General features: G+C 49.6%; 9 protein-coding genes across 9 annotated transcripts; 4 read left to right on the top strand and 5 right to left on the bottom strand.

Annotated features, from left to right (window-relative positions):
- Positions 1-406: 406 nt before the first annotated feature.
- Positions 407-897, top strand: EI90DRAFT_3038054 (uncharacterized protein). Its single transcript, XM_039058834.1, has 2 exons — positions 407-437; positions 490-897. Exons 1-2 carry the CDS (start codon positions 417-419, stop codon positions 676-678), a joined length of 210 nt encoding a protein of 69 aa, XP_038921455.1. The 5' UTR covers positions 407-416; the 3' UTR covers positions 679-897.
- On the top strand, positions 754-3,183 carry EI90DRAFT_3038052 (OPT oligopeptide transporter). The gene is made up of 8 exons (XM_039058833.1): positions 754-953; positions 1,013-1,046; positions 1,106-1,393; positions 1,452-1,560; positions 1,618-1,658; positions 1,712-1,781; positions 1,838-2,225; positions 2,275-3,183. The coding sequence occupies exons 1-8, from the start codon at positions 766-768 to the stop codon at positions 3,029-3,031; spliced, it is 1,875 nt and encodes a 624-aa protein (XP_038921454.1). The 5' UTR covers positions 754-765; the 3' UTR covers positions 3,032-3,183.
- A 51-nt stretch (positions 3,184-3,234) lies between these two features.
- EI90DRAFT_3151298 (membrane transport protein-domain-containing protein) lies at positions 3,235-5,049 on the bottom strand (the record flags this gene model as incomplete). The annotated part of the gene is made up of 3 exons (XM_039065717.1): positions 3,235-3,648; positions 3,725-4,581; positions 4,645-5,049. The coding sequence occupies 3 exons, from the start codon at positions 5,047-5,049 to the stop codon at positions 3,453-3,455; spliced, it is 1,458 nt and encodes a 485-aa protein (XP_038921453.1). The 3' UTR covers positions 3,235-3,452.
- A 2,175-nt stretch (positions 5,050-7,224) lies between these two features.
- EI90DRAFT_3151297 (uncharacterized protein) lies at positions 7,225-8,669 on the bottom strand (the record flags this gene model as incomplete). Its single annotated transcript, XM_039065716.1, has 4 exons — positions 8,479-8,669; positions 7,558-8,416; positions 7,320-7,485; positions 7,225-7,257 (listed from the first exon to the last, which is right to left on the bottom strand). The coding sequence occupies exons 1-4, from the start codon at positions 8,630-8,632 to the stop codon at positions 7,225-7,227; spliced, it is 1,212 nt and encodes a 403-aa protein (XP_038921452.1). The 5' UTR covers positions 8,633-8,669.
- Positions 8,533-9,208, bottom strand: EI90DRAFT_2295010 (uncharacterized protein). Its single transcript, XM_039052841.1, has 5 exons — positions 9,207-9,208; positions 9,044-9,143; positions 8,945-8,982; positions 8,824-8,884; positions 8,533-8,762 (listed from the first exon to the last, which is right to left on the bottom strand). Exons 2-5 carry the CDS (start codon positions 9,089-9,091, stop codon positions 8,625-8,627), a joined length of 285 nt encoding a protein of 94 aa, XP_038921451.1. The 5' UTR covers positions 9,092-9,143; positions 9,207-9,208; the 3' UTR covers positions 8,533-8,624.
- Positions 9,209-13,174: 3,966 nt separating this feature from the next.
- Positions 13,175-16,931, bottom strand: EI90DRAFT_2294728 (UvrD-helicase-domain-containing protein). Its single transcript, XM_039052840.1, has 23 exons — positions 16,798-16,931; positions 16,694-16,747; positions 16,481-16,645; positions 16,395-16,419; positions 16,275-16,343; positions 15,886-16,221; positions 15,744-15,832; positions 15,660-15,680; positions 15,577-15,606; positions 15,438-15,527; positions 15,219-15,389; positions 15,065-15,165; positions 14,906-15,007; positions 14,686-14,853; positions 14,472-14,631; positions 14,300-14,423; positions 14,138-14,249; positions 14,023-14,089; positions 13,922-13,973; positions 13,795-13,871; positions 13,675-13,739; positions 13,505-13,620; positions 13,175-13,453 (listed from the first exon to the last, which is right to left on the bottom strand). The coding sequence occupies exons 1-23, from the start codon at positions 16,835-16,837 to the stop codon at positions 13,399-13,401; spliced, it is 2,289 nt and encodes a 762-aa protein (XP_038921450.1). The 5' UTR covers positions 16,838-16,931; the 3' UTR covers positions 13,175-13,398.
- A 71-nt stretch (positions 16,932-17,002) lies between these two features.
- Positions 17,003-17,848, top strand: EI90DRAFT_3117610 (uncharacterized protein; the record flags this gene model as incomplete). Its single annotated transcript, XM_039063010.1, has 1 exon — positions 17,003-17,848. One exon carries the CDS (start codon positions 17,003-17,005, stop codon positions 17,846-17,848), a length of 846 nt encoding a protein of 281 aa, XP_038921449.1.
- A 3,076-nt stretch (positions 17,849-20,924) lies between these two features.
- Positions 20,925-23,150, bottom strand: EI90DRAFT_3144109 (putative MFS transporter; the record flags this gene model as incomplete). The annotated part of the gene is made up of 14 exons (XM_039065095.1): positions 20,925-21,050; positions 21,113-21,182; positions 21,231-21,268; positions 21,331-21,537; positions 21,589-21,654; positions 21,788-21,862; positions 21,913-22,168; positions 22,226-22,278; positions 22,333-22,406; positions 22,465-22,493; positions 22,554-22,668; positions 22,731-22,785; positions 22,847-22,937; positions 22,987-23,150. 14 exons carry the CDS (start codon positions 23,148-23,150, stop codon positions 20,925-20,927), a joined length of 1,419 nt encoding a protein of 472 aa, XP_038921448.1.
- A 652-nt stretch (positions 23,151-23,802) lies between these two features.
- EI90DRAFT_3038023 (uncharacterized protein) lies at positions 23,803-24,821 on the top strand. The gene is made up of 3 exons (XM_039058832.1): positions 23,803-24,000; positions 24,047-24,274; positions 24,352-24,821. Exons 2-3 carry the CDS (start codon positions 24,122-24,124, stop codon positions 24,634-24,636), a joined length of 438 nt encoding a protein of 145 aa, XP_038921447.1. The 5' UTR covers positions 23,803-24,000; positions 24,047-24,121; the 3' UTR covers positions 24,637-24,821.
- The last annotated feature ends 600 nt before the right edge of the window (positions 24,822-25,421 follow it).

Raw genomic sequence — 25,421 nt, 5'->3', positions numbered from 1 at the left:
GAACAAGAAAGTGCCGTGAAACTATCTCACCTCAGTTCCGGCGTAGTACGTGAACTGAGGGAAGACGTAAACCAAGTATTTTCGCTTTATAAGCGAAATGCTTTGAATAGCGCACAAGCATGGCAGTCAAGATACCAAGAAAGGCAGCATGCACTCTTAATAGCGCTTGGCATGAGTAGTCACGGCGAAGGCAACGAGCTACGGCCTTGTCTCCGTTGGTTTAGACTGTATCTGCGAGTTCTGCGCGCGGCAGTCATCACAGCTTGTCGACCTCGATCACTTGTGAAAGTCGATCCTCTGAATGAGGGTCGATTCAATTTGACGGCACTTGGCGTGGACACTATACTCAGTTCCCCCGACGCTTCGTCATCGGCGTCCGCTCAGTTGGACGGAGCGACTCTCAGGACTGAGAAAGGATGGCTTCCTCAGAGCTTACAGTATGCATATTATTTACGTTTGCCTTTCGTCGCTCACACACCGCCATATCAGGTTCGAGCTGTATGTACAGGACTTGGTGTGGGATGTCTTCTCTGCTTCACCAACCTCTATTTTGGGCTTCAAACAGGTGAGATCGTCCTGGCTACATTGAATCTATATTCACTGTGTCCACTATATTGTGATAGGATGGATCAGTATGTAAGGACTGTTCAGACTAAAGGCAACACGTCCCTTCTCTAACCTTATGGGTTAATGTATGGCGGCAGGATGTCCCTACAGGCAGCTCTCCTTGGCTATCTGATTTCCCTTCTCATGTTTCGGACGCCTATGACACCCCAAGAGCACGTAATCTTACAAACCACTGCTGTGGCCACGGGAACCATGCCACTTGCTGCAGGGTTCGTCGGCATAATCCCGGCATTGTCGCTCCTCACTCGGTCTCAAGATGGTGTCGACCCCATAAATTTAGGATGGATGGCCAGCGTTTTCTGGTCTTTCGCTGTCGCTTTCTTTGGGTACTTCGGTGGCCCCATGGTATTTTTTCTCCGTTTCACTAATTGGCCTCACTCCTCAGGGTCTTTCTGGCAGCTCCGTTGCGAAAACAGGTGGTAAGTCGGGCCTATTAGTAATAGCGATGTAGATAGCTATACTCATCCTCAATAAACAGATAATCAAGGAGAAGCTTGTCTTTCCAAGTGGAACCGCTACTGCTCGATTGATCTCTGTGCTGCACGGGATCCCTCATGTAAAAATATCAGAGCCTGCATATGCCCAATCCGCGAGCGTTCGTAGAAGGGGCTACGAGCCTATCGCGGCAGAAGCCTATGAGGATAGTGAAGTGGACCAGACTGTCGCTGGTAGTTCAACCGAACTTTCGCCTTCATCCCGAGAAGCCATCGTCAAATCTGGATGGAAGGCTCTTGGGTGGAGTTTCCTGTCCTCTGGTTCATTGACGGTAAATTGACCAGCTGTGGTCATTTATGGGAAGTTTTGACACCATTCACAATCACCAGCTCTTTGCATACTTCTTTCCATTTGTACTCTCCATACCAATTTTCGGTACCCACCTAGCGACGAAATGGCTCTGGGTATTTTCCCCGAGTTTATCGTATGTTGGCCAAGGTGAGGGACCGACGTGCTCGTTTTTGGCCCAGCGAAGTTAATTCTGTGTTGTTTCAGGGATTATCATGGGGTTCCCCACGACCCTAAGCATGAACCTTGTAAGTACTGACGGCTACGAATTGCTCGGGTCAGCTTATAACATGCACTATAGGGTATGCTGGTAGGCTGGGGTATCCTATCTCCGCTGGCAAAATTAAATGGGTGGGCTCCTGGACCTGTTTGTGAGTCCGTTTCAACATGCAATAATTGCAGCTTTTTAATAACATCGTCGGAGTAGCTTCGATGACCGACGGCTCGCGTGGCTGGATCTTATGGGTTGCCCTGGCTATCATGACTGCAGATAGTCTTGTATCATTATTCCCTATGATGCGTGGAGCCTTTACACTCTTGTTTAAATACCCTTCTGGCTGGTATTCACTCCTGAGACCGAAATCGGGAGCCATCTCCGAGCCGACGTCCCACCCCTTCGCAAACGATGTGCCAGATGACCAGGACGATGTAGAAACGTCTGATCGGTTAGTTCCTTCAGTTGTTGTCGTTTGGGGTGTGGTAGGCAGCATTGCCCTTGGGACTATCATCGTGTGGATAGTGTTCGGATATAAGGGCATCCAACCATGGGCCACGCTTATTAGTTTCTTGCTTGGTGGTCTCTTCTCTTTACTTGGGTGAGTTCTGTTTGCCACGTGCGGGATGTTATACTCGATCTAGCAGCAGAGTGCGTGCCCTCGGCGAGACGGACCTTAACCCTGTGTCCGGCCTTGGTAAAATGAGTCAGTTGGTGTTCGCGGTGCTTCAGCCAGGGAACGTTATCGCCAACATTATTGCTGGGGGTGTCGCCGAAGCTGGGGCTCAACAAGCAGGAGATCTCATGCAAGATATCAAGGCAGGACATCTCCTCGGGGCATCGCCCCGAGCCCAATTTTACGGACAGATATTTGGCTCAACGCTAAGCATTTTCGTGACTGCCACTGCTTACTCTCTCTATACACGCGCATACCCGATACCAGGTCCCAATTTCCCCACACCAACGGCATTCGTATGGCTAAATCTGGCGCGTTTGCTACGCGACGGTAGCTTACCGCCTAAAAGTGGCACATTCATGCTTTTCGGTGCTGCATTTGCAGTTTGCGTCTCGCTCCTTAAATTACGGGCTCATTCTGGCCCTTCGGACTCCAAGCTAACCCGATACAGGAAGTGGATACCATCAGGTATCGCTTTCGCCATTGGATTTCTCAATACTCCGAGTTTTTCCCTTGCGCGCCTGATAGGTGGCATCATCGAGTACACTTATCATCAACACCTCTCGCGCATGGGGCGCTCACAAAGCGATTCGATTAAAATTATCATCGTCGCCAGCGGGCTTGTCCTGGGAGAAGGCGTAGTCAGTGTTGTGGGTCTAATTCTAAGGATGGTTGGTGTAGGTGCTGTAAGCTGCTGGGGATGTCTGCCTTCGGTTTGCTCGTGTCCTTGACCGGTTGGGCTGTGCCACTCGGCTACTGATCATTAGACCGAAGAACGGAGGATAGTGTGCATATACATGCTTCCTGGCGGAACCCCTACCGGAAAAATTAATCATCTTAACAACCCACTTTTTACTATCGAATTTGCGAATCATGTATCGGCTTTGGCGCCAAGGGGCCAAGAGGGGTACTAACACCTTTCACTTTTTGGTTTCCAGGCTTGTGAATGAGCTGTGATACATTCAGGTTAAATGGTGGTATGTCACCAGGGTTTGAATGAGTAGACTGTTCAACCATACACATTACAGCGTATCTCAAGACTAAAACCAATGCCAGAAGTCATTACAGCATATTACTCTAGATTTGAGCGGAAAGTGATGAAAGGAGACAAATCTGAATTCTAGGAATGCAGCCAAGGGGATTGGTGGCGTGTCATGGCCGCACAAGGTATAACCCAATCACGGTATAAAACAAAGTAAGAGGCGGGGTAAGCACGCAATATGCCCAAAAGAATGTTCGCCTGAGAAGAATTTCGGACGCCTCCCCCGATGCCACTTGTATCATTTGAACAAGCGCTAGAGCAGGCGGTGAGGACGTTATTAATATGATCGACAACACGAAGACAGGGCTACATAGTGGGCAAGTAAGGCGACTCGTATCAGTAAGCCCCGTATCGTTTAGCAGAAATTGTGAGGAACGCTCACTCTTCGAACAAAGCGTGGGCATTGTAGCTTGACAATGCAGCCATCACAGGCAGAAGGATCGAAGGTGTTATGACCATCCGTGCCAGGCATGACACGATGACTGAAGTTGACTCGCCGGGCTGTCTCTCTCTCCCTAGCGTTTCCCTCCCGATGCCCCCGAACCTCTGTCCCAAGGCATTCTTCCACAACCCTGTGGACCTAGTAGTAACGGCGGGCCCCCACCCAACCTGTGACAAAGATTCGCGTCCTTCGAGATATTCATCTTCCTCTGAGCGAAGCCACGAGCGGTCGCTTGATTCTGTGTGACTCTCGAATATTCGAGGTCCATCTCCAACTCGATCATCGCATGTCAACGTAGGGGAGGTCGACAGCTCGCCAGAAGATGGCAATTTCTTTAAGGGTGGCTCATCGTGGAAGTATGCACCAAGTGTCAGCAACGTGATAGGGATCGTGCATGCACCAGTACTGGTTAAAAATCCCTTCACGGGTGGAACTTCCTCTTTCAGCACATACTGCAGGGGTGGAATGAGCGCGACAATGAAAGCGGAAAGCGCGGCATACATGGGAACTGTCATGAACTTGTTGATCTTTGAAAGGGAGGTCCAAAGGGCGTGTGTTGCCCGGCGCATGCGGGAATGCCATTTGCTTGATGTCGGGGGTGTGACCACTCTTCGGTATGGTAGAGCAGAGTCTCCCCATTCGTCACTGGAGCTCGAAGGGGACACTGATAATGTATTGGGGAGTTGTCGGGGGACCACCCCCGCCGAATCCACCTGTTCTGCATCTCTGGCTGTGTGGGGCGGGTAGGTGTCGTCATCTACTTGGGACAACAAATGAATGCCATATGACCACCGTCCCTACGCACAGCAGGTATTTTGACATCGGGGAGAACCATCAATTTGATTTGATCAATCACGAACCATGTTTTCGAAGGTTGCGTAGAGGACCATATATCCGAATCCTCTCCCAATCATCGCTTCCGTGGTATCATCCGAAGTCCATTTGAGGTCACCGACTGTAATGACTAAGCTCTGCATGAGGGCTATTGGCAGTGAGTCTGTGCTGTTAAACATTGCTGCTGCCACGCAGAAATTCCGCTGCGACTTCGTGAGCCCAAGGGTAGTGGCCATGAACCACGAAACTGCCCCGGACACAATAGAGACAATGACAAACCAGAGAGGGATAATCCAAAGCTCCTTCAAGCTTTCGGGAGTAAGCGAGAAAGCCACGTTGGCGAAGAGAAGACAGGGAGTAAAAAGCCAGACATTGATTAAGTTTACCTTCTTTACAGTTGTTTTGTCAAGGGCATGCTTGCAAGATAACATCCTGCCGAACTCGAGGTATGAGGTCGGCCGCACCGTTATCAAGAGTGATCATGACACGCACCACCCCATAAAGCACATAATGAACACCTCGAAAATGGACTGCAATGATCGAATGTACTTGGGCCACACTGATGAGAGAGAAATTAACCGAAACTGCTCACCCCCAGGACGGTGCACATCAAGGACGCGTATGCGTGGTTGTCCGGCATAGCTTATCGCCTTGGGTAACAAGTGATCGGAAGTAACAAGGAATGGGCAGGACAGGGTGGGGTAGGCCATCAAACACCACACAAGTGAAGGGTATCGCTGACAACTAGAATGAATCAGTTGATTCAGTTGCACGCATCTGGTTTCTTTTCTTCGTGCGCCATCAATCGGCCTCCCACCTTGCACCAAAGAGCTGGATTCTGCCATTACTCTGATCTGCACAGAATCATACGCCTTATTTGCGCCATATGACGACGCTGAAAATTTGTCATCATTTGGTTTCTTTACATAAGTTTTCTTACGTTTCCTTTTTGCACTTACGTCATCCCTGGCGGAAGCCTAATCACTTCACTGCAAAAGCCTAAATTGCTTTTGTGTTATGTATTGTCTTTGTCTTCATTGATGAAAATGGACTCTGAAAGGCTCCGCTTCCTTTTTTTTTGATTGTATTGAGAAAAAGTTATGTAACTCCTGCAACATAACATGACTTGAAAACAAGGGCAGTCCAGCGAAAGCGCAAGCCCGAATAAGGCTGGAGCTTGACATATCTCGTGACCCGGATTTGCCCGAAAGTACCTCGCATCTGAATACGTGAAAAGAAGCACGAAAACGGACTACATCGCACTCGCAGTCTGCCCGGTTGAACCATGTATGATTATCCGACGCGGTCCATTCTCCGTCTCGTGTGCAGCTGTCGCTGACGATTGGGTAGTTTGAAAACTCGCACCTTCCACATATTATGTCTGTTTCTCGTGGGAATTTCCTAGTCTTCTACCAGGCAATCATAGTCCACTAAGACAACAAAGCTCACCCGAACTTACACGCTGGAGTTCTCGGCGCATCCCCTGACTGTCCTAGGACAGTTGCGTGCTGGGATTCTCGGGCTTGCAATCGGCACTCTGCTGAGTGCGTGCCCTCGGTGAGACGGACCTTAACCCTGTGTCTGGCCTTGGTAAGATGAGTCAGTTGGTGTTCGCGGTGCTTCAGCCAGAGAACGTTATCGCCAACATTGGGGTGTCGCTGAAGCTGGGGCTCAACAAGCAGGATATCTCCTCGGGGCATCGCCCCGAGCCCAATTTTACGGACAGATATTTGGCTCAACGCTAAGCATTTTCGTGACTGCCACCGCTTACTCTCTCTATACATGCGCATACCCGATACCAGGTCCCAATTTCCCCACACCAACGGCATTCGTATGGCTAAATCTGGCGCGTTTGCTACGCGACGGTAGCCTGCCGCGGCACATTCATGCCTTTCGGCGCTGCATTTGCAGTTTGCGTCTCATTCCTTAAATTACGGGCTCATTATGGCCCTTCGGACTCCAAGCTAACCCGATACAGGAAGTGAATACCATCAGGTATCGCTTTCGCCATTGGATTTCTCAATACTCCGAGTTTTTCCCTTGCACGCCTGATAGGTGGCATTATAGAGTACACTTATCATCAACACCTCTCGCGCACGGGGCGCTCACAAAGCGATTCGATTGAAATTATCATCATCGCCACGGGCTTGTCCTGGGAGAAGGCGTAGTGAGTGTTGTGGGCCTAATCCTAAGGATGGTTGGCGTAGGTGCTGCAAGCTGCTGGGGATGTTTGCGTTCGATTTACTCGTGTCCTTGACCGGTTGGGCTGTGCCGCACGGCTACTGATCATTAGACCGAAGAACTGAGAATAGTGCGCATATACATGCTTCCTGGTGGAACCCCTACCGGAAAAATTGATCATCTTTTACCATCAAATTTGCGGGTCGTGTATCGGCTTTGGCGCCAAGGGGCCAAGAGGGGTACTAACACCTTTCACTTTTTGGTTTCCAGGCTTGTGAATGAGCCGTGGTACATGTGGGTCAAATGACATGATGGTGGTATGTCACCAGGGTTTGAATGAGTAGACTGTTCAACCATACATATTACAGCGTATCTCAACGCTAAGACCAATGCCAGAAGTCATCACAGTACATACACAACTTAGTCTAGATTTGAGCGGAAGGAGACAAATCTAAATTCTAGAAATGCAGCCAAGGGGATTAGTGGCGTGTCATGGCCGCACAATGTATAATCCAATCACGGTATAAAACAAAGTAAGAGGCGGGGTAAGCACGCAATATGCCCAAAAGAATGTTTGCCTGAGAAGAATTTCGAATGCCTCCCCCGATGCCACCTGTATCATTTGAACAAGCGCTAGAGCAGGTGGTGAGGACGTTATCAATATGATCGACAACACGAAGACAGGGCTACATAGTGGGCAAGGCGACTCGGATCAGCAAGCCCTGTATCGTTTAGTAGAAGTTGTGAGGAACGCTCACTCTTCGAACAAAGCGTGCGCATTGTAGCTTGACAATGCAGCCATCGCAGGCAGAAGGATCGAAGGTGTTATGACCATCCGTGCCAAGCATGACACGATGACTGAAGTTGACTCGCCGGGCTGTCTCTCTCTCCCTAGCGTTTCCCTCCCGATGCCCCCGAACCTTTGTCCCAAGGCATTCTTCCACAACCCTGCGGACCTAGTAGCAATGGCGGGCCCCCACCCAACCTGTGACAAAGATTCGTGTCCTCCTTCGAGATATTCATCTTCCTGTGAGTGAAGCCACGAGCGGTCGCTTGATTCTGTATGGCTCTGGAATATTCGAGGTCCATCTGCAACTCGATCATCACATGTCAACGTAGGAGAGGTCGACAGCTCGCCAGAAGATGGCAATTTCTTTAAGGGTGGCTCATCGTGGAAGTATGCACCAAGTGTCAGCAACGTGATAGGGATCGTACATGCACCGGTACTGGTCAAAAATCCCCTCACGGGTGGAACTTCCTCTTTCAGCACATACTGCAGGGGTGGGATGAGCGCGACAATGAAAGCGGACAGCGCGGCATACATGGGAACTGTCATGAACTTGTTGATCTTTGAAAGGGAGGTCCAAAGGGCGTGTTTTGCCCGGCGCATGCGGGAATGCCATTTGCTTGATGTCGGGGGTGTGACCACTCTTCGGTATGGTAGAGTAGAGTCTCCCCATTCGTCACTGGAGCTCGAAGGGGACGCTGATAAGGTATTGGGAAGTTGTCGGGGGACCACCCCCGCCGAATTCACCTGTTCTGCATCTCTGGCTGTGTGGGGCGGGTAGGTGTCGTCATCTACTTGGGACAACAAATGAATGCCATATGACCACCGCCCTACGCATAGCGGATATTTTGACATCGGGGAGAACTATCAATTTGATTTGATCAATCACGAACCATGTTTTCGAAGGTTGCGTAGAGGACCATATATCCGAATCCTCTCCCAATCATCGCTTCCATGGTATCATCCGAAGTCCATTTGAGGTCACTGACTGTAAGAACTAAACTCTGCATGAGGGCTATCGGCAGTGAGTCTGTGCTGTTAAACATTGCTGCTGCCACGCAGAAATTGCGCTGCGACTTCGTGAGCCCAAGGGTAGTGGCCATGAACCACGAAACCGCCCCGGACACGATAGAGACAGTGACAAACCAGAGAGGGATAATCCAAAGCTCCTTCAAGCTTTCGGGAGTAAGCGAGAAAGCTACGTTGGCGAAGAGAAGACAGGGAGTAAAAGCCAGACATTGATCAAGTTCACTTTCTTTACAGTCGTTTTGTCAAGGACGTGCTTGCGAGATAACATCCTGCCGAACTCGAGGTATGAGGTCGGCCGCACCGTTATCAAGAGTGATCATTACACGCACCACCCCATAAAGCACATGAAGAACACCTCGAAAATGGACTGCAATGATCGAATGAACTTGGCCACACTGATGAGGGAGAAATGAACCGAAACTGCTCACCCCCAGGACGGTGCACATCAAGGACGCGTATGCATGGTTGCCCGGCATGGCTTCCTAGCTTATCGGCTTGGATGACAAAGAACGAGCCTCCGGTGGCAGTCTTGGGTGGGGAGAGAGGGGTTGGAGACCCCTAAACACCATGCAGGTGAAGGGTATCGCTAACAACTAGAATGAATCAGTTGATTCAGTTACACGTATCTGGCAACAGGCTCATTTCTTCGCTCGCCATCAATCGACGTCCCACCTTGCACTAAAGAGCTGGATTCTGCCATTCTTACAGCAAGAAACAAAAAAAATTGGCGCGTCTGATTTGGATGGGTGGTCGTTCACTATCCATTTTCTGCCATTTTTGAACAATCACATGACCGTCGAGGTCATTATTCATCCGAATCGGATGCGACGTTTTTTTTCTGTCTCTTGCTGTATGTAGGCAATCACAGGCTCACGACCGGAGCCGGGCACATATGTGGAGGATTCATGTGGAGGAGAATCAGATTTATTTCCCCCGCGGCTTCGTTGTCACGTGGCAGTGCGGCTACTTATCCCGTCCGGGTACTTAGTGGGTACATGAGGGGATCGTCATTACAAAAGAAGAGTATACGGTGTTTCATGTGGAGAGAATTACTAATTCCGTAGTAGATGGAACCGCTCCGCAACACATTCCACATTGTATATAAATACGCACACAAATTTTACTCTAGCTTACATCTGGTCTCACGAGTGTTGCCGCTGAGGTAGCGGATCGCCTTATACGGAATCCCTACATTATAAGAAACACAACAAGCTCACCGAACTTACACACTGGAGTCCTCGGCGCGTCCCTGACTGTCTTCCTTAGTTGCGTGCTGAAATTCTCGGGCTTGCAATCGGTGCTGAGCTTCACTAATCTCTACTTCGGCCTCCAACAGGTTGTTTTAGTTCCGATTAAATTTAAGTCTTCCTCCAACCTTCCGAGTTTCCAGGATGGGGTAGCAGGTTAGTCGTTGCACCTGCCCGCCTGAAGCCGGGGCGCCTCTCAAGCTACATATTCTGTACCCAAAGAAGACAATAGGGAATGATCAGGCAATGCTCGAAAACCACCCCAGATTGATGGGATCCATGCCATCCTGCGGGACTGATATTGCGAGACCAGGTACGAAATCTGCGCAACTGGCATAGATCCAGTCGCCGATGCGCTCGCTTAGATATTCACATTCTCTGTGGAAGCAAGCAGTGAGTGGCTAGAGCGCAGCCTTAGATCCGTTTCGTTTGAATACCAGGTTGTAGATTATTAGAGAGAAATTCATCTTTCCGTGGGGCAACACTGCGTAGAATTACTCTCTGCTCTGACAAGAGTCCTTATTCCGTCGGCTCAGCAATAGGCCACTGCGCAGTTACGAGCCTCTGGCCAATGAGGATGGAGGTGGGAACCATGGCCAAGGTTATGGGTATGCGTTTGCCGCCTCGTCGTCCCTAGCAGTAAGAATCGATGTTGTTGTGGTGCCACTGAGACAGAATGCTGAAGGTGCTCCATTGTTAGTCATTCGCGTATTTCTTCCCCTTCATCTCGCTCCCCCGTCTTTGGCTCCTACCGTGCGACTGAGTGGCTGTGGGTTCTTACTCCAAGTTTGTCATACATGGGGGTCCGATTCCGCATGACCACCCGTGGGAAATGGGCAACATCGGAACCAAAACTGGTGGCGCAGCGCCAAAAGCGCTGCAAGCTCATAACAAAAGCAGCCTGGTTGTTGTTGTTGTATTACCCCACGGCCGCGTTTGTACGTGGCAGTGCGGCTTTCCCGATGTGTTGCATCTGAGTGCACATGCGGGGTTCATCAACACATGGTCTAGCCGGTATGGTCGGGGTGACGGGGTCCTCTGGATCATGGTGTCAGGTTTTAGCCATGTCTGGAGTGTATGTGAAAGCCTGGTGCCTAAGTTACTCCGCGCTCTCCACGTTGTTCTCCTGGTCTGTTTCACGCTGCGTCGCGCTCCGGTTGCTCTTTTTGTCAAGAGCCTGCGCTTTTTTGAAGTCTGCTAGTCTGACGATACCTTTGGGCTTCCCCATAAGAGTTGCGAGCCTGTTCTGATAGCTACGGTCCAGTATGTGTCTGAACTTCTTAAACTGGGGGCATACCTGGAGAATGTACTCTCTTGTCTGGCAGGCTGTTCTGCATGTGCACTCTCTGCTCTCCGTGTATATTCCGAACCGGTGGTAGTACTCGCCTATGTGTACACGACCGGTGCAGAATTGGAGTAACCTTTTCTAGTCCCATGTTTTGAACCTCATGGTGGGCTTGGTCGATGGTGGGATCTGATTCGCTGCGTGTTGGAGTGTGTTTGCCCATCGTTCCTTCCATGGGTAAACACACCCACCCCCAAGTTCGTAGTACAGGGTATGCTTGTGAGCTGGGGCATTTTGTCCCCAATATCGAAGCTGGATGGTTGGGGCTCCAGGGCCAGTATGTAAGTTCTAGTCGTCAATTAAACAAGCCATCTTCCTCATCTTAGCCTAACTTCTATGACTGATGGCGCTCGCGGTTGGATACTCTGGGTTACTTTGGCCATAATGACTGTCAACAGCTTTATCTCGCTCTTCCCCATGGCGCGACATTTCCTCGTTCATTCTTTTGGTTATGGGTCTTTGAGAGCATGGGGGGTCGGGACGCGGCCCGAATATGCCCCTCAGGCCTTTTTGGCAGACAAAGAGGATGGCACGGATACCGAGACGGCTGACCGTCTAGTTCCCAACTGGATTATTCTTTGGGGACTCTGTAGCCTTGGGATCACGCTTGTGTAGATCGTATTGGACATGAAGGTATTAGGCCATGGGCAACTGTGATCCGTTTCTTTCTTGGAACACTTTAGTCATTACTTGGGTGAGCGGGTTTGTTACAGTTGTAATCCCGAGCTGAGCGGACTCAACGCAGCGCTCGGGCGTTAAGGGAAACTGATATTAACTCCGTCTCGGGCCTTGGCAAGCTCAGTCAACTTATCTCTGCTATCATCCAGCTAGGAAATATCGTTGCGAATCTCACCACAGGCGGTGTTGCAGAGGCCGCATCTCGTCGGAGTCTCGCCCCGAGCGCCCTTCTACGGCCAACCGCTCAGTCGCCCGTCCAGCACCTCCATCATGGCATCTTTATAGGCGAGCATGCACCATTCCTGGGCCCGCCTTTCCTGTGCCCACTACATTAGTGTGGCTCAACACAGCGCACCTCCTACGAGATGGTCGCCTCCCGCCAAAGAGCGACACTTCGCACTTGTTTTCGCTATTACCATTTCCTTGTTGAAGCTCCGCGCTCGATATAATCATCCAGACTCCTATCTAGCATCACAAAAAGTGATCCCTTCGGGCGTCGCCTTGCAACTGGGATTTTCAATGTCCTCAACCTCTATCGCTCGCCTTGTTGGAGGAACAATTGGGTTCATCCACGGCCGCATGAGACAAAGTCACCATGGCGGCTTGCAGGATGATGGGGTCCAAATTATCATGGTAGCAAGTGGATCCATTCTGGGTGGAGTAGTGAGCATGGCAGGCCCTGTCCCCGCACATGGGGCATAGGTGCAGCGAGCTGCTGGGGTTGTCTGTCTTCTGTATCTTTATTCATGTATTAAGAACTCGTTCCTTATTATATACATAACTACTATAGAACAAGAGAGTATTGGAGATGCACTGTTCTCACATGCAGCATGCAGGAAATTAACACAAACACTCAAGTGTTAGTGCGAGCCTTCTTCTCTGGGGTTGATATGGCTTCATCCCTCGGGAACCCAAACCCAGCCTTTTGCCTCGCGGCACTGGAATTGCAGATGCGAGGGATCGCATATGGGATCCGATGATGGGTTTCATCATGGTTGGATAGGTTGCATTCTGAACGACGGTTGTCACCCCAGGTATTGATGCTGCGATTGGGGGTGTTGGCATGTGTGATGGCTGGGGCTCAAGAACCACACCAGTTGGATCCACGGCAGCTACTGTAACAGGCGGGATACAGTCATTTGAGTCACAGCCGTTCGGTGAAGTTCGGGGGATAATGTTTGCTCGGTCAGGGCACTTGATTGCATAGTGCCATTCGGGGTGTCATTTGGTGAAGGAAAGTTGTCTTGTGAGTCTAATTCGACTGTGTTTGCATCGATAGATTGCGCCGCAGAGGAAAAGCACGAATCCACGATTGTATTTTTGGGAAGGAATGCCGTTCCAGGGGGTGGCAACGCTAGTCCGATTACATTGGCGGAAAACGACTTGGTTTGACTATCAGTTGGATGAAGGTTGGTCGCGGGCCTCACGAAGCTTGTAAGACTGTCGTCTCCCGTGTTCCAGGCTGGGGCTAGGAGAGAGCGGGAGATTTTCTCTGTGTTATGACTCTGAGAAGTTATGCTATCCTCTTCCTTTTCCTTCTGGGACGGGTCGCGTGGATTTTCTTGTGGCTAACGAGGGAACCTCAGATAATGCTAGCTCCCACTCAAACACACACGCACAACTCCTGGATCCGATCCCTTGAAGTAATAATATCAATCGGAGGACGCTTCAGGATTTTCGAAGTCAGAGCCATTTCATCCATTGTTAAGGGCGGTGTCTTGGGCGAGAAGGCAGTCTGTACAAATTTAATCTGTCAGCGAACCCCTGTGAGAAGCTGAGACTCAGGCACATTTGTAACATGTTTGGCACGATTAAGAAGCAAAAAAGGCGAAGGTCCAGACGATCGTGAAAGCCCTGAACATCTGCGGTGAATATTGCGATCAAGATGCTCAAACAGTGGCATGCTCACACTGGAGATCCCGATCGCGACAGTACGACACATAGAGAAATGCTTGGGCTCGAGTACAACCTACGTAAAGGAGTCGCCTAGGAACCTAAGGTTGGGATGTGCCTGCCGTCAGATCAAACTGAGATACCTTTCCTCATCCACATCTTCTGACTTGTAGAAGGGGAAAACCCAATTTTCGACTGTAGATGCGATTGGATAGACGCATAAATTGAAGTGGTTACACAGTACCTGCGGGCAAAAAAACCACTGGCCATTCCAGACCTTTGGCCGAATGACAAGTGGAGATTGTAACTTTCTGGATCAGGATCAGATCTGGCTCTTCACACATGCAGCAGCGACCTACGGGTACAGAATTTTTATCTTGGTCCTCCTGTTCTTGTCGCCCCTCCTCATCGGGGTCCGAAAGGAGCGAAGTGTCCTCCAAGAACTTCCGCAAAGGAGTGACGCTCCGGTTTCTACCCCGCTGTGCAGCGATTCGGTTAATGGACGAAAGTGGACGGCTTACTCTTCGATGACGTCTCCCTCTAAATGGCTGTTCGATTCGGAACGTCTGTGGGGACTAATGGTCTCAGCGTTCTGAATCAGAGAAGTCCGACGGTTGTCAGCCGTGACGGTGGGTTGGGGCTCTACTAGGAGTTATTTCAGTCAGTGGTGAGGGGCGCAAGAGACGATGGAACCTTGGGGCGACTCGCTACGCAATGATTCGCCGGCAAACTTAATCAGTTCTCTCACATTTTCCCATCGGGCTTCCCAATCAGCCGGCTGAGAGGTCTTGAGCCATTCCTCATAGCCAATCATCGCAACGAGCCTCAAGACCAACTCCTCGGCACTATATTCCTAGCGTTGGCTTAATACGATGCTTCATGGGCACATCTATAAGTGAAAGTTCACCTCATTCACGGCTAATCGAGAGAGTGTATCGATAACATCCACGAAAGGGGTAATTTTACGCTTGACGGCGGGCTTGATATCGGCAGCTTTACCGGAAACAATACGCTGACAAAGGTCCATAGGCGTTATTCCTATCGCAGAAGCTCTTTTTAGAATCTCTTGTACGCTCTAAAGGGCGAGGCGCGTCAGCTACATCTGGATATCATAGGAGCAAACCAACCTTATCACCCATTCCTCGCTTGGGAACGTTGACAGCACGCTCAAACGCAAACCAGTTGTGAGGATTATCCACCAGTTGCAGATAGGATATGAGATCTTTCACCTGTCGTTCACAGGACGTTGAACGGCAGTTCCATGATGCGGATGAGGCAAGGCATACCTCCATACGATCAAAAAATCTGTGTCCTCCCAAGATGCGAACAGGTATTCCTTCCCTTTGCAGTACCTGTTCAAGTATACGCGACAATGCATTGAACCTTACTTTATTGCGGCATCAGTGCACGAAATAGGGCGGAGGGACAATCATGACCTACGCAGAATAGCAAAATCATTGTAATCTAGCAGACCTCCGCTGTAGGCTATAAGTCTTTTGATCTCGTATGCGATGCATTCAGCCTCCATGTTCTCGCCTGCAACCTCCCGAAGCGTTGGCTTAGACCCATCCTGCTCTGCTGTGAATAAGGTTTTTTGGATACGGCTTTTGTCTGAACGACTTTCAGTGGTGTTTACAAGACCAAATTACAAGCGCTTACCGCCGGATATTATCACGCTGGCGGCGGCAAGGATTGAGCCAGTGGACCGGTAATTCTGCTCAAGGTATATTTGTTGCGTTTCGGGGAACACTTAGGAAAATATGAGCCTGTCTAGATAGACTGAATTGGCCAGACTTACAAGTTTGCATCTTGCTCAAATTTTCAATATCTTGGGAGAGCCATGAGCGAAATACTCGATCCCCATACATCACAGCATTTTACCTGCACTTCGCCAGCCGTATACTGGCGGTTCAAGGTCATCAGGTCGGCTGCTCTCACGAAAACAGTGGTTACGATATTCCTTACTTGACTGGTCCGGATCGCCTACAATGCTGACACCCTTGGTCGAGGCAAGTAAGGTCATTAATTGGAATTGAATGACATTTGTGTCCTGGCTAAGGGATGTATGGTCAGTGTCCACGACCAATGCTGCACGGGGAGCCCTTACAATTCGTCGACAAGTACGTGTCGTATCTTAAGCCCAATGTCACGGGCCTTCAAAAATAGCTTGACACCATACATCAAGAGGTCATCAAAGTCGAGACAGTTAGTCACTCTGAGCTCTTCAGAATAATCGCTGTAAATTTCGGCCACCACGCTCTCGAAATCAATATCCTTGTCATCCCCACTCTGGATTAAGCTCTTCACATCTTCGGGAGATTGGCCATTCGCTTTTGCTTTAGAAATAAACGAAGCTATAATGCGTGGTTCGGCATGAAGACGCTTATTAGCAATGACATCAGCGTGCTTGGGAAGCTTTAAAAGCTTTTTGATAATCTTTTTACTGCACCACCATAAGTGAGTCAGAAGGTGATCAGGGTAAATGATGAAGCTCACGTCTCGTCCGCGTCACAAATAGAGAAATTCTCCGGAAGGAAGATGCGCTTGCCATAGATGCGTAGATATCTTATATGTAGGAGTTATATGGCATCGTCGCGACATAAAAAACTAATTCACTTTGCGCAAAGAGCATGGAATGTTCCTGTTCATTTCAACGATGAGATTTTGTGGAGCTCGCAGTCGGTTGAAAACTTGAAACGCACCCATTCGAAGCATCGAAGTCTTCCCATCCCCGATAAGTTTCTTCAATCGCTCCCTCATCTCCTTCGCCGCTTTGTTGGTGAAGGTAACAGCAACAATGGCCTGAGGTGCGATTTTATGATGCCCAACTAAATGCGCAATGCGCGCCGTGAGGACTTTTGTCTTTCCTGAAACAACAGTGAGAGTGAATGAGCATTTGGAAGGAGCCTCCTTACCACTTCCCGGGCCAGCAAGTATCTGCAATGGTATTAATGGGTCATGCGTAACAGCTTCAGGCACAGTTAGGGAGGTTTGTACGTCGCATCATTGACCAACTTACCTTGGCGTTGGGCTTCGTTCATCCCTTCTAGGTAGGACATTTTTCATTGACTCGCTCGCCTCGAGGCCTTGAGTGCAGATATTCTGCCAAGAAACGCGTTCGCCAAGACGCGTTTTGCGGGTTGACGCGACACCAATTCCAAACACACAGAAACAAAAGTTCCACGTCACATGTCCAGAACAGTTGGTCAACAAGCGCCTTGGTCATGACGGATGTGCGTGCGCTGCTAAAGGCAAAACGGACCGAACGTGGCATCATTACAAAGCCTTCGACGTCTACTGGACGCGCCGCTAGGGAGAGACCCAATACTTTTTCACAGCCCAAAAGAAGGCTCGATAATGAACAAACAGAAGAGATTGCAATCGTGACGAGTGATGCCCACAACGGAAAACGACGCAAAGTCGAGAATGTCTCTCCCATACGCCAACCGGATCTTCCCACATTTCCCCCCGCCCCATCTGGCTTCCCGGCGGACTTCTTCTCAGATCCATCACGAGCACCCCAATTGGGTGGCGACTCAGATAACGACGACAACAACTCATCTCCGGTCCAAGGGACATCCTCGCATTCAAACACTCTCGTGACCTCCTACCCCCCATCCACATCCGCCCAGATAACCATAGATGCAGAACTCGAAGTCTTCGAGAAAGCTATAGCCTCAGCTTCCAAACCTGCACCACAACCCCCGGATCAAGCCATTTTTTCACGAGCTACAGTCTATGCCGAGCCTAAACTCGTCGAGGAAGTCCCCGAGGGTTTTCCGGAGTCGGTATTAGACCGAGAATCAAGAAATCATACTGGGCCCACCCCAGGCTCTAGCGCCGGGAGGGAGCAGGGTACTCCAGTGACCATAGAGGAATCGGTGGCCGAAAAACAAAAACGGAGGGAACAGGATGAACGCGAGCTCATTATGGATCGATTACTCGACGAGGAACGAGCACAGGAAGAGGCCGACGCAAGAGTTAACGCACTCAAAGCTCGAATGGAAGCTATAAGGCAAAAACGTGAAGCTATTCGAGCACAGAAGCAGAAGCAGAAACAAGCAGGGTAGAGATGTAATTGTAATATATCAGCATAACACTGCGTTGGAGACACTGGACGCCGCGTATTGAAACAAGTTCGAGGCATTCGAAAATCACTTTACATTACATCCAATAAACGAATCCAGGTGACTCGTCGCCCATCTCTTCGACTTCCTCATCCGTCTTTCCATCCAACTTCCTTCTCCGCGCGCCCGCGTCGCATTTGTTCTAGCATACGAATACTGTGCCCAATGCACTTGGTCAGTGCTTCAGAGCGTTTCTAATGTAACTTAAGTCCACATACCTAAAGGATGGCATATAATGTGCTCACCATGGCCAGTGAGTGGCGTACCGCTTGACAAATCTATACATATCCCAGCAAACAGCCCGACCCCGCACAAAGGTGATGCACCTTGGCCCGTGTGTATAAATAAACGGTACCATTACACCCTGCCAGCAAACAATGAAAGCGACCTGGGCAGATAGTAAGCTTTCCAGGCTATTGCACTCACCGAACTATTGCTCACAGTCGACTGCAGCCCATTTCCAGCAGCGCGCTCCCCGTATCTCGGCGAATTCGTGGGCACCCAACTGATGGGATATCGACGAGGACGTATAAACCCGCGGCCACGAGGGAGCAAGCAAAATATTTTGCACCAACGCTAGTGCTGACGGAGGAATATGATGTAGCTGATGACGGAGATGTAACCTAAGATTTTAATCAATCCTCTGGTAAATATCCGCAACACGCAACTCATAGAAAATACTCCACGTCTGATCGGAAAGATATGATATGTAACAGCGCCCTATCGCCAGTTGATTGAACTCAGCCATGAAGTCCGTCGTACTAGAAAGTAACATGGGAGAGTCAACTTCTCTAGCGGTTAGCTAGCTCATCCGAACAACGAAATAAATCACACCACAACAGGAGTGCTCCAGGTCCCAATCCTCGTAATTATCGTCGGCAAGAATATACTGTACTCGTAAAGCTGGATCCAATCACCATTAAGCTTTTCACAACGCCCTAAAATAGGCTCACCATAGTGTCACAGCCAAACTAGCCCAAGGCAAACATCAACACCCCCCGATCGGTTGCGTCTAGAGGCTAGCTTGCACATCATAGTAAGATATATCGACAGCCCAGTGCTAAGCGCAAGTGTTGCCGAACAGGCTAGTGTCCCAATAAACCCGCCTCAAAGAACACGACAAACTACTAATTGCCTAGATGTGCGTGCCAAACCAGTCAGATCATGCTGGCGACGACGGCCCATGTGATAGCAAGGGCTGCAACTGAAGGGATAGACCAGCCGAGAAAAAGGAGTCACGAACTGTAATGGGACGGCGTGGACTTCTTTAGCACCAAGTTCGAGGGAGTAACTCAAACAACTATGAAATAACAATCGCAAAACAGTCAATACCGATAAAATTGCGTAGGCGACGAAGAAAACAGACACAGAGACTTGGCATTTGTCCCCACTCAGATGAAGATCCTTCTCTAACTCATACAAGGTGCATTCCTAATCTTCGTTCAGCGATGATGATAGGAAAGCGTTGAGCTGTATTTACCCGATGTTCTCTCGTCCAGTAATGAGTACCACTGGCATCACCATAGGGAGAATGTGCATGTCTAATTTGCGAACCACTCCCTTCTCAAACCGCAACTTGGTAGGCACGTGCTGCTGCACCATCCTCAGACTCTCGGACACAATCCCTGGGGAGGAGGGTCCCGACAAGCTCATGATGCTAGGGGGATGCGTTTTACAATCCTTCGCCTATTTATCATGAGTTCGGGCATCTTCCGCTGCGACGAGGCCTCCGAGATGGAAAGATATAGTCCCTTCGTCTTCCTTGCCCAATACATCTCGTTGTTGTTGACCTGAGTATTTAACCTCCAGACGTTAGGATGCTCGTGAACCATCTTCACGTACGGGTTGTCGGATATCGAGTTGACGATGTCAAAAAATTGTTGACGTAGCAACCCGACGTGGCGCAGCGACAAGGATGGGCCACTAGGCACCTTATTGCCGACGTGGCGCACCGAGTCACACATACCCGCACTGGCGGCGGGATGGATCCTATTACTTATCTCTCTAACCTCACGTTGCGCGCCGCTTTGTTTATCTTGGTTGGCCACCCAAACATGTATATAATGTCCGCGACTTGGCCAGAACACGATATCTAACTATCGGATTGATATCGCGTTCAGACACCTGCCGGCTGATAACAAAAATGCCCAAGACATCTTGTCAGTTGACTGAATTGATTATGTAACCCACCCTTATGACGCACATTGCGGCTTGAGTGAGGCGTGCCCAGGATCTAAATTCACAGCTGCAATAATGGGTCCAGGCTTGTACCCAGCCCCACCTACCGGCACCGACAAGGGGCTGGGCGCGAGCCTGTAAGGGGTCTCACGGTTGCAGCTCAAATCCTAAATTGACGTAAAAACCGAAACGTCGTGGTCAGTGTCTACCCATCTGGGGCCCACATGCCCAAACAGCTTTCCAAACCCGGATCGATCATACTCCAAATCGCCCGGGTGCATCATGAACCCAAAAACACAGCGCTCATAGGATCAGACATATGAGCTGGACTTTGCACTGTTTGATTGGTACATCTCTATGCGGTGTTGACGCACTGCAACTGCTCACGCTGCGACCTGTTCATCCGTCGGACCCACCGCATGCAGGCAGCTTTTGTGTCTTTTGTGTCAGTCCCTTACATCTCCTATCAGGTCCACTTTCACCTCCCTCGCCTAAATACTCACACAAGATGTTCGTCTCCAAAATTTTCACTGAACATTTGTTTAGAAGGTTCCTTCCAGATTTCCCACGTTTCTGCTTCTCCGTCTCTACTGGGTCACACACTGTCCCGCATGCAACTGGCACTTGCCAAATGGGTGTTCCATAACGTTGCTAAACTGCAAGTGAGATGGTAGACTACGTACGATGTTGGCAAGTCACATAGGCTAAAGCACTTGATGCCCCGGACGGCACCAGTTCAAAGTGCTCAACTGTGAATACTTTCAATCTCTTAACTGCGGCTCGTAAATTTTGCTTCAAAACCCCGTCGTCCTCCGGTTTAGGTTCAGTTTAGTCCCTCCTATCACGTCCAATAAACGAACCTGGGTGATTCGTCACCCATCTCTTCGACTTCTTCGTCCGTCTTGCCATCCAACTTCCAATCCTCCTCTCCGCGTGCTCGTGTTGCATTTGCTCTAGTATATGAATACTGCGCCCAATGCACATCATCAATGCTTCAAAGCGTTTCTAATGTAACTTAAGTCTACATACCCAAAGGATGGCGTATAATGCGGTGCTCATGCTCACCATGGCCAGTGAGATGGTATGCCCCTTGACAAATCTAAGCAGATCTCAGCAAACAGTCTGGCCCCACATGGAGGGGTCACACCTTGGCCCGTGTGTATAAATGAACGGCACCACTACACCCTACCCATGCACAATCAGCAAACAGCGAAAGAGACCCAGGCTTTCCAGACTATCGCACTCGCCGAACTATTGCCAACAGTCAACTGGAGCCCACTCCCAGCAGCACGCTTTCCGTATCTCGGCGAATTGGTCGACAACCAACTGAGGGGGATACCGACCACGACGTATAAACCCGTGGCCACAAGGAAGCAAGCAATATATCTTGCACTAACGCTAGTGCTGGCGAGGAGAATGATGTAGCCGATGACCGAGATACTTCCAAAGGCAACCTAGGGTTTGATCATTTTTTTGGGGGAGAGCATCTGCCACCCGCAACTCACAGCAAATACTCCGCGTCTGTGAGTTTTATCGGAAAAATGTGCGGCAACGAGATATGTAACAGCGCCCTATCGCCAGTTACTCAGCCAAATAGCTTCATGACAGCATAAATTGGTCTTACTAGAAAGTAACATGGGATAGTTAACTTTTCTGGCGGTTAGTCAGCTTATCCACCGGCTCCAACAACGAAATAAACCGCACCGCTTGAACGGTCGGGGTGCTCCAGGACCCAATCTCCTTAATGATCGTCGGCAGGAATATACTATACCCATAAAGCTGGATCATACCACCATTAGACTTTCCACAACACTCCAAAATGAGCTCACCATAGTGTCACAGCCAAACTGGCCCAAGGCAAACATCAATACCCTCCAGCTGGTTAAACCTTTCCGCACATCACTCCAGTGGAATTTCTGTGCATTCTCACTTTCACCTTGCTCTCTCAGCCTCCTCAAACGGAGAAACTCTTTTTCTTCCGCAGTGAGATACCATGCTCGAGAGGGGTGATCCGCCAGAACGAAGAAGGCGAGAACGCCAGCAAAGAATGTGGGTAGACCCTCCATAATCATGATCCATCGCCATCTAGTAGTAGATAGGCAACACCGCCTTGATTTAAATAAGGATGAAAGCGTCACGTACCCTCTCATGCCGTTGATACCGTCCATAAACCCGATCCCATATGCAAGAAGTCCCTGTGTGCAGGGATCAGCTACAAGGGCAACAAATCACCACCGTGAACGACGCACTCCACATGCCCCAGCAAGTGCGGCGGAAACGGACAGAGATCCAATACGAAGCGCAAGCTGCTGCTTCGTGTAGACTACGAACAGTACTACGTAAAACCCTAAACAACAATGGGATGATGTCGAGAGGCTCACACATCATAAGATACACCAGCAGCCCAGGACTAAGCGCAAGTGTCACTGAACAGCTTTTAATGGTGCTGGGGTGAGGCACAGGGACTCACAATAGACCTGCCTCGAACATACCCAAAAGAACACGACAAGCTATCAATTGCCCATACGTATGCACCAAACCAGTCATGCTTGCGACGATGGACCATATGACAGCAAGGGCTGCGACTGAAGGGATAAATGAGGAATTTCAACTATGTAGTTTGCTGAGGATACAATGAGCCACGAACTGTAGCGAGATGGCGTGAACTTTTTCAGCACTAAGTTCGAGGGTATCTCGAATAACTATGAAATAGCAAATACGTCAACAGCAGAATCAGCCCGCAATACCAGTAGGATTGCGCACTAAATAAGTGACGAAGACCACAGAGACAGAGACCTGGAACTTATTCCCGTTCAAATGGAGATCCTTCTCTAATCCATACAAACGTGCATTCCTAATTTCCATTTAGCAGTGATGACGGGAAAACGTCGGGCTGCATTCACCCAATATTTACTCGGTCCAGGAATGCGAGCAAGTGCAGTATCGTCACCATTGGGATGATGTGCATATCCAATTTGCGAACAATTTCCTTTTCAAAGTCACCGCCGTGCAACCAGTCCGCAACTTCATAGGCAGCGTCAGAGCCTAACACCTGCAGCGGCGTCATCTTCGACTCTCCGGACAAATTATTCCCGATGGGAGGCTCGGAAGGCGTGGGCTCCCCTGACGACATCACTCCTGAAACACCTTCAATGTCAATAGGACTTCCTCTTCGCCCGTGGACTCAGAAGCAAGTCGTAGCGCTATATGTCCCCTGCCAGGAGGATGAAAGGGTAGTATATAAATGGTGTGGAAGAAATGAAGCCCAAGCAAGGCGCATCTCTCCGCATCTTTCCGTCCAGATAGGAAGAACGATTGGGCGGGGTCTGCAAAAATGAATCGTTGGATTGCGCTGCTATCCAAGGCATGCGGAAGACAAAATGGTTCTTGCATACTAAGAGGCTGATCAAGAAAACTTGCAAACGGGACAAATTTGCTTTGGGGAACTGTACGACTTGAGTCGAAAATCGCTCCTGGGGTTTACACAGGTGGAGTTAGACTCACAACAGGTCTTCATTGGTTGCGGATGCTCAGCGCGAACTTTGCGTTGAGAATTGAGTGATCATTCCGGAGGAACACGGGCGTGGGCTGCGCGCCTACAGGATGCGCTTTATAATCCTATGTTAATTGATAGTGACTGTTAAGTGACTGTGAGTATCTTCCGCCTTGTGGCTTTCGTGATGAGATGATATCACGCCTCCGTCTTCGGATGTGACTGAATTGATTATCTCTTATCGCTGCTTACACGGCAGTGAGGCTTTTTCCGCGCCCAACCTGGATCTGAATTCAATAATGGTCCGAGTCGGGAGCTGGCACACACCGGAAAGGCTTCCTTTCGGGATTGCTTTCGTGGTGTTGTCTGGTCGAACCACCAACGATCATCAATTTCTGCACTTGCAGATTAGCAAAGAAGCACCGTAAGTCTTCACTGTTCTTTAACAGCCCAGTATTGAACTCGAGCAGTCAGGACTCTGGAACCCCCTATATCGATTCTTTGTAACGCTGGCTGCACAAATAGGGGCAAAAGCTTCACCATCCATGTCGGAAACACTGTGGTATTCCCAATTCCCGACGCCTTCCTACGATGCACGTCGCGTCGAGCCCGAGTACTTAATCAGTCTTATGAGGGACACGAGCTTAACTCCTGGCGTAGACTACGTCGTTGTCGATACGAGAAGACAAGACTTTCAAGTGAGTGCGCCAGGAATCTCGCAGACAGGCACAAAGTTAGCTGATACTCCACTCTTTATCCGGCATGTGTCCCCCAGTCCTACGCGATCTTGAACGCTATTAATCTGCCAGCGCATTCATTCTATCCCACCCTTCAAACAACGACAACCGTTCTGTCTCGCATTCCGAAAGTTATATTCCACTGCAATTCGTGTGGCGCTATATCTCGTGGTTCCCGGGTTGCGGGATGGTACAAGGATGAGCTTAAGCGGCGGGACATATCGCCTGAAGTTAGCGAGGCATTAATCTTGGAAGGTGGAATCAAGGGGTTCGAAAATAAGTATGGCAAAGAAGGCCTACTCGTCAAGTTCGACTCATTGTAGTCACAATTGCCGCAGAATCCCTATATTTGACCAGTTGTTCGCAATCTCTCGTCAAGTCTATTTGTTCACGGCCTAATGAGGGGCTCAGAGGCGCCGGTTGACTCTAAAGATCATGTTCGACGTAAATACATGTAAATACATGCGTTGAGGTCGTTCCAACAATTTTCATGCCTGTTGTATAGGGACATCCGTCATGCGGGCTCGCCGCCATCCCCTCGCCCTTTGAACGATCTGTTGGAATGCAGGTCACGCTATCGATCCCACATCATGATCAAACACTTCCTGTTATTTAAATGGAAATCTACGTAAGGCAACTCCTAGGCTGCTGCACAGTTTGGCACATCCCCAGTCGTCCCGGCCATAATCGGGAAGGGGAAGACTCCCCATCCCCGTCTCTGAGTTCATGATACATGCCAAATGACACGCACGGTGAAATGAAAACATCATTATCTCCCAGGGAACATGTTGGGAATTTTTCTTTGCATGTGGGTATTTGGAATAACGCCGTCCATTTAGTATCCCACTCTGGGCCTCTACTGTTATAGGGGCTGGTCACCTGCCTAGGTTTGTGCACTGGATGTTCACACCAGAACGAAATCATCATGTTTCTGCTTGTACTTTCCAGTTTCTTCGCTTCTCTCATCGTTTGGTATGCTATATTCCATCTCAAGAGAGCAACAACGACGGACATCACCCGTCTCTCATATCCTGTCAGCTGACGTTCGCGCTTTCTGCTTGACCACCTGGTATCTCACACTGTTCGCTCCTTCAGTCTAAGGGCCATT

The sequence above is a fragment of the Cantharellus anzutake genome, assembly GCF_015039405.1.
Source record: "Cantharellus anzutake strain C23 chromosome Unknown EI90scaffold_6, whole genome shotgun sequence".
Classification (NCBI taxonomy): Eukaryota; Fungi; Basidiomycota; class Agaricomycetes; order Cantharellales; family Hydnaceae; genus Cantharellus; species Cantharellus anzutake.
The sequence above is the reverse complement of the archived record's forward strand: the minus strand, read 5'-3'. Positions and strand labels throughout refer to the sequence as shown.

Excerpts from the sequence above, each read along its gene's own strand:
- EI90DRAFT_3038054 (XM_039058834.1), top strand. The coding sequence starts at position 417 with ATGGCTTCCTCAGAGCTTACA. Across the intron at positions 438-489 it reads TGGCTTCCTCAGAGCTTACA|GTTCGAGCTGTATGTACAGG; the intron begins GTATGCATATTA and ends CCGCCATATCAG.
- EI90DRAFT_3038052 (XM_039058833.1), top strand. The coding sequence starts at position 766 with ATGACACCCCAAGAGCACGTAATCTTACAAACCACTGCTGTGGCCACG. Across the intron at positions 954-1,012 it reads TTCGCTGTCGCTTTCTTTGG|GGTCTTTCTGGCAGCTCCGT; the intron begins GTACTTCGGTGG and ends CTCACTCCTCAG. Across the intron at positions 1,782-1,837 it reads GTGGGCTCCTGGACCTGTTT|CTTCGATGACCGACGGCTCG; the intron begins GTGAGTCCGTTT and ends TCGTCGGAGTAG.
- EI90DRAFT_2295010 (XM_039052841.1), bottom strand. The coding sequence starts at position 9,091 with ATGCCGGGCAACCATGCATACGCGTCCTTGATGTGCACCGTCCTGGGG. Across the intron at positions 8,885-8,944 it reads TTCATGTGCTTTATGGGGTG|GATGTTATCTCGCAAGCACG; the intron begins GTGCGTGTAATG and ends CGAGTTCGGCAG. Across the intron at positions 8,763-8,823 it reads AGAAAGTGAACTTGATCAAT|CTTGAAGGAGCTTTGGATTA; the intron begins GTCTGGCTTTTA and ends TACTCCCGAAAG.
- EI90DRAFT_2294728 (XM_039052840.1), bottom strand. The coding sequence starts at position 16,837 with ATGTCCTACCTAGAAGGGATGAACGAAGCCCAACGCCAAG. Across the intron at positions 16,420-16,480 it reads GACTTCGATGCTTCGAATGG|GAACATTCCATGCTCTTTGC; the intron begins GTGCGTTTCAAG and ends TGAAATGAACAG. Across the intron at positions 13,740-13,794 it reads TCGCGATCGGGATCTCCAGT|GGCTTTCACGATCGTCTGGA; the intron begins GTGAGCATGCCA and ends GCAGATGTTCAG.
- EI90DRAFT_3038023 (XM_039058832.1), top strand. The coding sequence starts at position 24,122 with ATGTCGGAAACACTGTGGTATTCCCAATTCCCGACGCCTTCCTACGAT. Across the intron at positions 24,275-24,351 it reads CGAGAAGACAAGACTTTCAA|TCCTACGCGATCTTGAACGC; the intron begins GTGAGTGCGCCA and ends TGTGTCCCCCAG.